The sequence below is a fragment of the Oxyura jamaicensis genome, chromosome 1, assembly GCF_011077185.1.
Source record: "Oxyura jamaicensis isolate SHBP4307 breed ruddy duck chromosome 1, BPBGC_Ojam_1.0, whole genome shotgun sequence".
NCBI lineage: Eukaryota > Metazoa > Chordata > Aves > Anseriformes > Anatidae > Oxyura > Oxyura jamaicensis.
Genome location: NC_048893.1, coordinates 79,365,433 through 79,375,127, shown reverse-complemented (window position 1 = coordinate 79,375,127; position 9,695 = coordinate 79,365,433). Strand labels below are relative to the sequence as shown.

The window sequence follows — 9,695 nt, the reverse complement described above, 5'->3', positions numbered from 1 at the left end:
AGCCCCCTCAGCAGCTCCCTACCAACACACGGCCTTGGCGTTGCCTAACGGTCCCCGAGCGCCTCGGCCGCCCCCTCGGGCCCAGCGCCGCTCTCCTGACGCAAACCGCCGCAAACGGCCCCGGCCGCGCTCCGGATCCGGATCTGAATCCGGATCCGCCTCCCGCCGCCAGCCCGGGCGCAGCCCCTCATTGGCCCACGCGTGGCACGTGACGGCAGCGAGCCGCCGGGCGCCAAATTCAAACAGGGAACCGAGCCGCGCCGCGGGACGGCGGGGCCGGCAGCGCCGCCGGGGCTCCCTCCGCGACTCTGGCCCGGCCCGGCGGTGAGTGCTGCCCGCCCGCTGCCGCCGCCTCGGGGGCTCTTCCGGGGAGAGCGGCGTGCCCGGGCCTGGCCCGGCCCCGGGGCAGCGGCCGGGACTCGCCGGGAGGAGAGGGGGGGTGCCGGGTCGGGGGTGAGGCCTCCCCGGGGGTCTCGGGGAGGGAGCGGGGCTCTGGGTGCTGCAGCCTGCCCGTGGGGATCAGCAGCTCTGCCTCCAGCCGCCGGGCAGCCCTGACCCCAACGCTCCTGCCACGCAGGGCGCCGACCCAGCTTTTTGTCCCTGGGGCTCTGTATTTTGTACCTACACAGGTGGCTTACTGACAGTTGTCTTGCTTCCCAGCATGCCCAGTCAAACCCACAGATGCAACATGCCTTCTTTGTTGTTGCTGGGTGTTTCTATTCTGCCTGTCTTCCCTCACGATAAATGTATAAACTGCTGTAGAGTTCTGCAAGAGGCAGTCTCCACATGTACTTCTTGAATGGTGTGATATTTATAAGTGGTGTACACAGAAGGTGCATACAGCATCTTACCCTGAAAGCAGTGTCTCTGAATTTTATCTATTCCTTTTAACTGAATAACCTAAATCCTTTGTTATCTAAAAGTTTGGAATTTTAATTGGATGCTGCCCTACCACAAGTTTGTCTGATCCTACAATAGGAATGACTGGAGCATTTACTTCACGTTTATTTTAAAGTACCTAGCTTCTGCTGCTTTTCTTATGTGCTCTTATAGTGTCTAGGGCAATCTCTGCTGCCCAAATCTTACACCATCTGCTAATCCCCTTTTCCTCTCACGTTGTGTGATCTGCTTACAGATCTGTAAGGATCAGGACTGCTATTTCTGTGTTATAGCTTCTTATCCCTCCAGCTTACTGACTAATGCTGACCAAACCACTTTACAGCTAAGTCTTAGCATCCCTTTCTGTAAAGCAGATACATGTACTTTCCTTGTTGTTAGGTACTCTATGACTCTCAACTTCTGATATAAATTATCTGCTTTGCAAATATTTCTCCTGTCCTGCTTACACAAGATATGGATAAAAGAAATACAGTACTATTTTCCCACAGCCTTGTTAAAAGTTTTCAATTCTGATTTTTCTTTCTTTTTTTTTTTTTTTCCTAGCAGTGTAATACTCGGTGATTACATGTGTGCTGTGGAAGGCCTGTGGTGGTTTGTTGCATCTTTCTTTTCTATTCCTGCCATCTGCACCCTTATGTTATATCTTTTGTTTTGCAGGACTTATTCTTCTCATTTTCAATGGAGAGTGACTGTACAGATCAATAATGAGGACCAGCCCTTGCAGGCCCTTAATTCTCAAAAGACGGAAACTGGCCCTTCCACAGAAGGATGCACCCAGTACTTCAGCAAGAGATGAGCACAATGGTCAGGGTCAAAAAACACCTAAGCAGGAGCACAGCCAAGAGGGCCAACATGACAGCCGAGGTAGAGACAAAATGGACTCTGGCCTGCAGAAATTCCCAGCAGGAATAAAAATAATCAACCATCCTACCATGCCCAACACACAAGTGGTGGCCATCCCTGCAAATGCTGATATTCAGAGCATCATAGAAGCCCTTACAGCAAAAGGAAAAGAATGTGGAAATAATGGGCCCAACAAATTCATCCTCATTAGCAGCGGGGGCACCTCTTGTTCATCAGGTTCAGGACCGTCACAGCATCTCCCCTCAGAGAAACCTGGTGCAGCCATCAAGGCTGCTGATGGTCAAGTAAGAGAGAAGAATGTCATGCAGACACCTGGGCTTGCAGGAGGGACAACGCTCTGGCATTCAGGAGTTGATTCCGTGGTTGCACAGGAACAGGAGAGCAACAGTACGTAACTCTTACCCTTTTCTTCATCATGATAGATGGGCAAAGAGTTGTGAAGTGGGACAATGAGCATAGTGCTTGGATCTTAGTATGCAGTAAATTATTAAATTATTTACAAAATAGCTGTGCATATGTAGTGAAATATGATGGATCTCAGTAGATATATTTTTGGTGGAAGAGATAGGTCTGGTATATGAAGGTGTGTAGCAAAGCAAACTTTTAGTGCTGAGGGAAAAAGAAGTGGGGTTGGTTTAAGGAATCTAGTCTAATAGAACAAAATACTAAGCAAAGAGGTGATGGATGGAGTCAAGACTAGCATGAAGTACCCTAGTCAGTGACAAAATATAGGAGCCTAGAGCTTTGAAAGAGAAATGTTTCCCATCCTTTAATAACTTAAGTGGCGAGTCCATTTTTTGACTGTCTCATGAAGCTGATGGGCAAATGTTAGAAGTGGGATAGATTTTACTTTGACTCACTGCTCAAATCATATTTGTATTTGTAACTTAAAATAGCTGTGTAGCTTTTGTCTGTGGCAAACTTTATCCTGCTACCTGACGGGAACCTTTCTTTCTTTTGTAGTTTATGCCACCGCTTTCCTTTGCCTTTGCTTACTGGGTTCATCTTTTAGCTGAAAATGCTTGAATTCTTGAAGTACTGGAGTTAATACTGTCCTGTTTTGACTGAGAGCAATAGTCTGGTTTGAATGTTTTGTTCTGTGTCTTTTTTTTTTTTTTTAAGGCTTCAGCTTTTTTCAGGAATTGGGCAGATTCTCATACAATCAGGAATTTAAGGTATATGCACAAGAAGCTGTAGCTTTGCAATATCATCTTGTCCCTATCGTGACACAGGGATACCTTTTTGAGCAGTATGATTAGTGCCTTCCATTTGGCATTAAGGTGAAGGAAGAGGATTACTTGTGAGTAAGCAGAGTTATGGGCTTGTTATCCCGACAGGCAGTGGCGAGGCAATGAGCTCTGTGCTGGATAATAGTCTCACTAACATCCAGTGGTTGGGGAAGATGAGAACTGATGGACTAAGTCCCTGTTCTGTGAAGCAAGATATGGAGAAAGAGAACCAGATACCTCTGCAGGAAAAAATCAAGGTAAGCAGGCGAAGGAAACACAGTGTGCACTGAAACTTTTGATAGGGATGCAATTCATGTGGATTAGAAGACTTGCAAGAACTAGATGTGACCAACTCTAAGTAATCTAAGATTGCCTTTTACTGATTTTGAATAGCAGGACATGGATTATCCAGCTCTTTTTGTCAACTATTTGAGAACTCATGTATTGTTTCTTCTGTCTTAGACTGAAGAAGATTCTGCTGCTGTTGCCATTCCTACCTCCTCTTCTTCCTCCTCCTCCTCCTGGCAGGATTCGGTATCAGAACGACCTCCTTACTCGTACATGGCCATGATCCAGTTTGCCATCAATAGCACTGAGAGGAAGCGTATGACTCTGAAGGACATCTATACCTGGATTGAGGATCATTTCCCATATTTTAAACATGTGGCTAAGCCAGGTTGGAAGGTAACAAGTAGGCCCTCAAGTTGCTGTGGGCCTCAGGGTGATACAGTCATAAGCTGAATAAGTCATAAGCAGGGTGAAAATGAAAAGTTGTTCCCAAGCCTGCAGAGCAAGATGGAAATTAATTTAAACATCCCACCCCAAATACTCTCTCATTCCAGGTGTTCCCTCTTCAACTTGTATCCTTTTTCTCATACTGCTCAGGCAAGATGGTAGGATGTTTGATCATTGGAGTAAGAATAGGGCTCTCAAGAGTAAAGAGAATAAGAGACTTATGGTAAGGTTGGCTGGGTATACAGTGAACTTGAAGGTCCGCGTTGTCTGGACTTTGGAATGGAATCTCCTCTGCCAGAGCAATCGTGTCTGAAGTACGCCCTACTGTGCTGGTAACAAAATTTCTGGTTTTCAATTTCCCTCCTTGTTCCTTTTTCTCCAGAACTCCATACGACACAACCTGTCCCTTCATGATATGTTTGTCCGTGAGACATCTGCTAATGGTAAAATCTCATTTTGGACTATTCACCCTGATGCCAACCGCTGCCTAACATTGGACCAAGTGTTTAAGGTGAGTGCCTCATGCAGAGAAAATGGAGCAGCCTATCCAGTCCATGCTAGACAGGCACCTTAATTTAAAAGTAAATTTAAGCTACTTTGACATCAGCTTCTCTGTAAAATCTGGACTCGGTCACTTCTGACAAACAGATGAACTCTGTATTTGTAAGAAAAAGTGCTGTGGCTTTTGCTGCTGGAGCTTTTCTGGGATGCATTTTATTCTTCAGGTGGTGTACCAACTGTAATAGTGAGTTAGTTCAAATTGTTTCCACGGGACTGCAACAAACTTCTAGTGAGAAGCTTTCCACTGAAGTGGGTTAACAGTTCTTGTGTTGACTGGACAGCCACAGGATGGAATTGTACTATCCCAGCTAGATATTTTCGGAAGTACCATTTTTGTAGAAAAAACAGCTTGCAGGTCTGGTACAGGTGTGTTTAGTCTATTATGTTTTCTGCAGTGGGTGGGCAGATTTACTCTCTAGTTTGCTTGGATTATACAAAGTTAAACTGTCCCATTTCCCTCCCCCCCTCCCCTTTGGTTGATAACTTCTTATTTTCTTATTTTTCTCCCTCTCAATGCCTTGTTGCTACCAGCCGCTGGACTTGGGGTCACCAACATCGCCTGAGCACTCTGAATCAGTAAGACTTTCCCTCTGGCTCGGGGCTTGGACTTTCATTTTCCTCTTGCCAGTCCTTGAAGGAAAGGATGGGAGATCTGGGGAGGGGGGACTGGGTCACTGCTGCACCTGGTCATACACTCTATGTACACCCTTTCTGGGGAAAGGTGTTGAGACAAAGGTTAATTACCTTCAGGTGGTATGTTCTCTCTACAGCTTGGCTAGAGCTGTACAACTTTGAGCAACTAAAAATCTACTGCTGAAATATGTTGCGGTGGGCACCAGCAGGCTTCAGAGAAAGCTAAGACAGGGTTTGGGCGCAATCCTCATCTGTGGCTGCAGTCCCACTCTGTTCCGGGTCTCAGATCCAGAGAGAATGGGATCTCTCTGTTCTCCTTGTTTCATTTGGAACCCAGCTGCACTATGACTCTCAGCAGGATAAACTTGTTTGCTGTCTTGTGTTCAGCAATTTTAACAATGATGGATTTACAGTGAGCCAGTAAGACGCTTTTCTGTTACCACTATAGCCCTGGCCCTCATTCCATCTGCTTCGACTTCTGATTCCTGTGTTGCCTCTGATGTTCCACTTGAACCTCGGGTCTACGGTTTGTATGGAAATCAAATACATGATAAATGTATGCTATTCAAATTTCCTCAGGCACTGAGGACACCGAAACAAGGTCAATTCTACAGCAGAGTCCACAGCTGGATCAGCTATTTTGTGCCATTTCTTCCTGCTTGACTTTTGACTGGTAGCTAGCTTTGAGATGGCATGACCACAAAACAGCAAGTGTTGTAGAAAGAGACAGTGTGATTGCTGGGTGCTAACAACTGCTTTTCATGTAATTAACTCAGCACAGGCTTCTGGATTTGCAGTTCTAAAGGAGACAATGGAATAAGTATGAATTCTTCTCTTTAAATCTTTTCCTCTTTCCTCTTTTCTTCCTTATTTTACAATGTCTACAGCAGCAAAAGCGACATGTTCCAGATCCCCAGAAGAACATGGGAAGCAGCAGCAAAACTGAACCCCAGAATGCACGTAAGTGTCTACATCAGCCTAGGCCAAAGAGAATCATTCTCATAAATCTTAGGCACTCTCCCAAATTATCATAGAAATAAAGGGGAAATTGTTATCCAGCTTTGCCTGCTTACAGACTTCCTACAGCTTCTCCCATCTGTCAGGTTTGGAGCTGAAGGTAGCACTACAGTCACTTAGAGAGTGTGGGAGGGAACTGGGTGCTCAAACTGAGTGAGAGCAGAACCTGCCCCAACTTGAGGACTAGGATCTCTATGAGAGGCTGTGTTTTCCTCTTCATCAGGCCTTCTGGCTTGGAATTTGTACCTTCAAAACTAGCAGAGAAAGCAGGTGAACCTATCTCTGATCAAATGGTTATCTGGGGGTATTTAGAAGCACTTCCTGTTAGGTATCTGGTTTTCCAGAGGTAGTAGAAGAAGGGCAGGATGCTAACAAATCCATTCTTTTCCCTTCCAGGCCGAAAGATGAAGCCTTTGCTTCCTCGCATCAACTCCTACCTGGTTCCAATTCAGTTTCCTGTGAGTCAGCCTCTTGTGTTGCAGCCTTCTATGAAGGTTCCTCTATCCATGGCACAGGGAGCATCCCTCAACAGCCCAGAGAGCTTCCAATGCAATAAACGCGTGCGCATTGCTCCAAAGGTTGTTTTTAATTCTTGCTTTTGGGGGGGTGGGATGGAATGGGGTGTGTTGTATTTTTGTTTTCTCCATAGCTGTTGTTTTCCATGGACTGCGTTATTTACATGGTTCCTTTGTGTATCTTTACTGGGTCCTCCAGGCCTGTAAGTTTATGGCTAGGAACTAGCCAGCAGCAGTCCTTGATGTCCTTTTCTGTCTCTAGGGTCACTATTAACTGCTACTTAACGTGCTGTTAAGGATGTTACTTTAATTCAGTGGAGGAGTGGGCACTCCGGATTGAATGGTCCAGACTGTCTTTTTCTACTGCTTGGATGTGAATAAGTAGGAATGGGAGAAATAGCTTTGCTCTGTCCCTAAAGCACTCAATTTCCTAGCTCTGAAGAGTCAGCCTTAGTATAGGGCACTGCCTTTGAAAGAGCATTTACTTGCATGTAGACTCTTCCCAGAGATTTTCAGTATCTGCTATTTGCCAGTTGTGGAGTTCCCAGTTATTCTGGGCTGAAGAAAAAACAGCTGTTAAACAGGGTTTACTCTTCACATCTTACTGACTCACTGTCTTGGATGCTTAGGCATTGTCAAGCTTCAACATTTTCCATCCTTTCTAACCTTAATCCTGTTTTCCATCTTGTTCCTGTTGCTTTATTTTTTCTCCTGCTGTGATTTATCTTTCCCTCATGTGTTTTTGTCTTCTAAAAACCTCAATATTTTTTTTTTATTATTTTCCTTGGTTTCTGGGAAAACTGTTCCCATTCATTTTGTTATTGCACATGGATGTAATGTAAGGAGGAATCAAAACCATAAATACTTGGCTCTTCTCCTGCCTCGAAATTGCTCATTGCGGAAGTATTCTGCAGGGCATGACTTCCAGTCACTTAGCTAAAACCCTTCCCATTGTGATCTGTAGGCTCCTCTGTATCAATTTCGCGGGGAGATCAATGTTTATCTGTTGTTATTGCTATTTCTTTCTCATTTTACCTGTTCTGCTGTCCTTTACAACTAGTGTTTCTTTTTTTTCTTCCACTACCATTTGTATTTTAAAAGGGCTAGATCATTGTTTACTGACTGCATATCATCTTTGTTTCTTTGTAGATGTCATTCTCTATGGATGAGTCATCCTCTTTGCCTGTGGCTATTGTCAAGGAAGAGAGTCAATGTGATGAAGGCCTATTTTCTCAAACTTGTTCTCTAAAGGAGAGCAGCTCCCAACCTGGTGAGGAATTGGCTTCTTTCCCTGAGACTTGCTGTATAAAAGAGGAGGAGGTCTCACAGCTGGATGCCTGGTTGTCCCCCTTTGCCTCAACCCTGACTGTAAAGGAAGAGCCAGCCTTGTTCCTCCCAGTCTCAGCCGCAACTGAGAAGAAACATTTCACCGTAGTGAAGTCACCATCTAAGAGTTTTTCTGACACGCTAGTTATAAAGAGACGTGAGAGGGGGGAAATGAGCAGATCCAGAAGGAAACAGCACCTAGCACTGCCTTGCTCTGAAGAGCCTGTCCTTATTTTGCCAGAGAGCAATGACTTTGACCCTTTCCGGTTAGGGGCAGACTTATCCTTCCTGCAGGAAAGCCAGCCGCCAGAGAATGTATCACAGCTCAGCTGCCTGCAGGGGGAAGAGGGGCCTTTCAAAACACCAGTCAAAGAGATGTTCAGCAAATTGCCAGTTTCTTCCACTCCCAGCAAAGTCCCAGCAAATACTACTCCCCCCCTAGGAGGCCTTGATCCCTGGAAGTCTGCATCGTTAGCCAAGGGCAGTAATGAGCTGGATTTCAGTCCAGTGAGAACCCTTCAGTTGCCATTCACGCCCCTCCAGGAGAACCAGGACTTGCTGGGTTTTAACAGTACACCCCTTAAAAATCCTCTCTTTGAGTCCCCTCGGGAACTGCTCAATACAGAATCAAGTGACATGGTGCATGGCCCCCTCACAAGCTCTCCAGCTTTTACTCATGAATCTACCAAGCAGTTGTCTGTCGAACTGCCAGCTTCTGGCTTTACTGAAAACCGGTCACTCATGGAGGGCCTGATCTTGGACACTATGAATGACAGTTTGAGCAAAATCCTTCTAGATATCAGCTTTCCTGGTCTTGAGGATGAAAACTTAGGAACGGACATTAGCTGGTCTCAGCTTATACCTGAACTGAAGTAAACTGGCCAGAGGGCTGAATTTGGCTTATTTGGTATTATAGAAAGCACTCTCCTCCTCCGAGATCTATTCACATAGTCTAAAAAGACTGTCTGCTTTTGATTAATTCCCTCATTTGTGGGAATACTGGGCACTACTGACTCCTGCTAAGCTGGGAGACAGGCCCATTGGCTGCTATGAACTCCCTTTTTGAGCTGCAATAGACTATTTATGTGGGATAAGATACCCTCTCTCCAAGGACTCTCATCTTTAGTACCAGGTTAGAGAGGTTCTTTCAGGAAAACATCTAGATAGACCCTGAATGGCATTGGCTACTCAAGGGATCAGAGAGAGATACTCCTCAGTTATGTCCAATAGAAAAGGCCCTGAGAACTTCCTCCTAGCTCTGTCCTTAATTCCCTTTGCTTTGTTCTCCTCTTATTTAGCATCTTTTGTGTAGTTTTAATGGCTGTAAATATTGTACATTCCCTAAACTAGCTTTTAATTATAATAGTAATTTTATTCTTGTAGGATTATCATGGGAATATTTGGGCTGGTAAAGGGTTTAACTTAGTCTTGTCCATATGTCCCACTTGTCCTATACTCCTTTACTCTAGATGAGAGCCCAAAATACTATTTTATTTTTTGACCTAAAAAACCCATTGGCCTAGGCTGTTTTTAATGTTGCTGGCACACAGATATGAAAAGTCATCTCTATGTACTGAGTGACTCAAGTTAAACAGAACCTAGGGGACTAGGTAGAGTCACTGTTGCAGTAAGATGGGCTTTTACTGAATGGTTAAACCAGTCCTCATTATATCGTCAATTGAAAAAATGTTTTTAAATATATATATATATTGGCAAGTGAATGCCAAAATTTTCACTGAAAAGTGACCTCTGAAAACACAAGGTATGTTTCTAAGTGCAATAGGGTGATTCATCCCAGTTCTCTAGAACTCATATCAAAAGAGGAAATTGGTATGGAAAAGACCTAATCCTTCTGCTTACAGTCAAATGATGGCTCACGCATCTACATATGCAATAAAGTTTCTCTGGGAGCACA

General features: G+C 44.9%; 1 protein-coding gene across 1 annotated transcript; it reads left to right on the top strand.

The window, feature by feature from the left end:
• Nucleotides 1–231: 231 nt before the first annotated feature.
• FOXM1 (forkhead box M1) lies at nucleotides 232–9,695 on the top strand. The gene is made up of 9 exons (XM_035313252.1): nucleotides 232–311; nucleotides 1,558–2,151; nucleotides 3,102–3,250; nucleotides 3,456–3,677; nucleotides 4,111–4,239; nucleotides 4,821–4,865; nucleotides 5,810–5,882; nucleotides 6,336–6,517; nucleotides 7,604–9,695. The coding sequence occupies exons 2-9, from the start codon at nucleotides 1,605–1,607 to the stop codon at nucleotides 8,654–8,656; spliced, it is 2,400 nt and encodes a 799-aa protein (XP_035169143.1). The 5' UTR covers nucleotides 232–311; nucleotides 1,558–1,604; the 3' UTR covers nucleotides 8,657–9,695.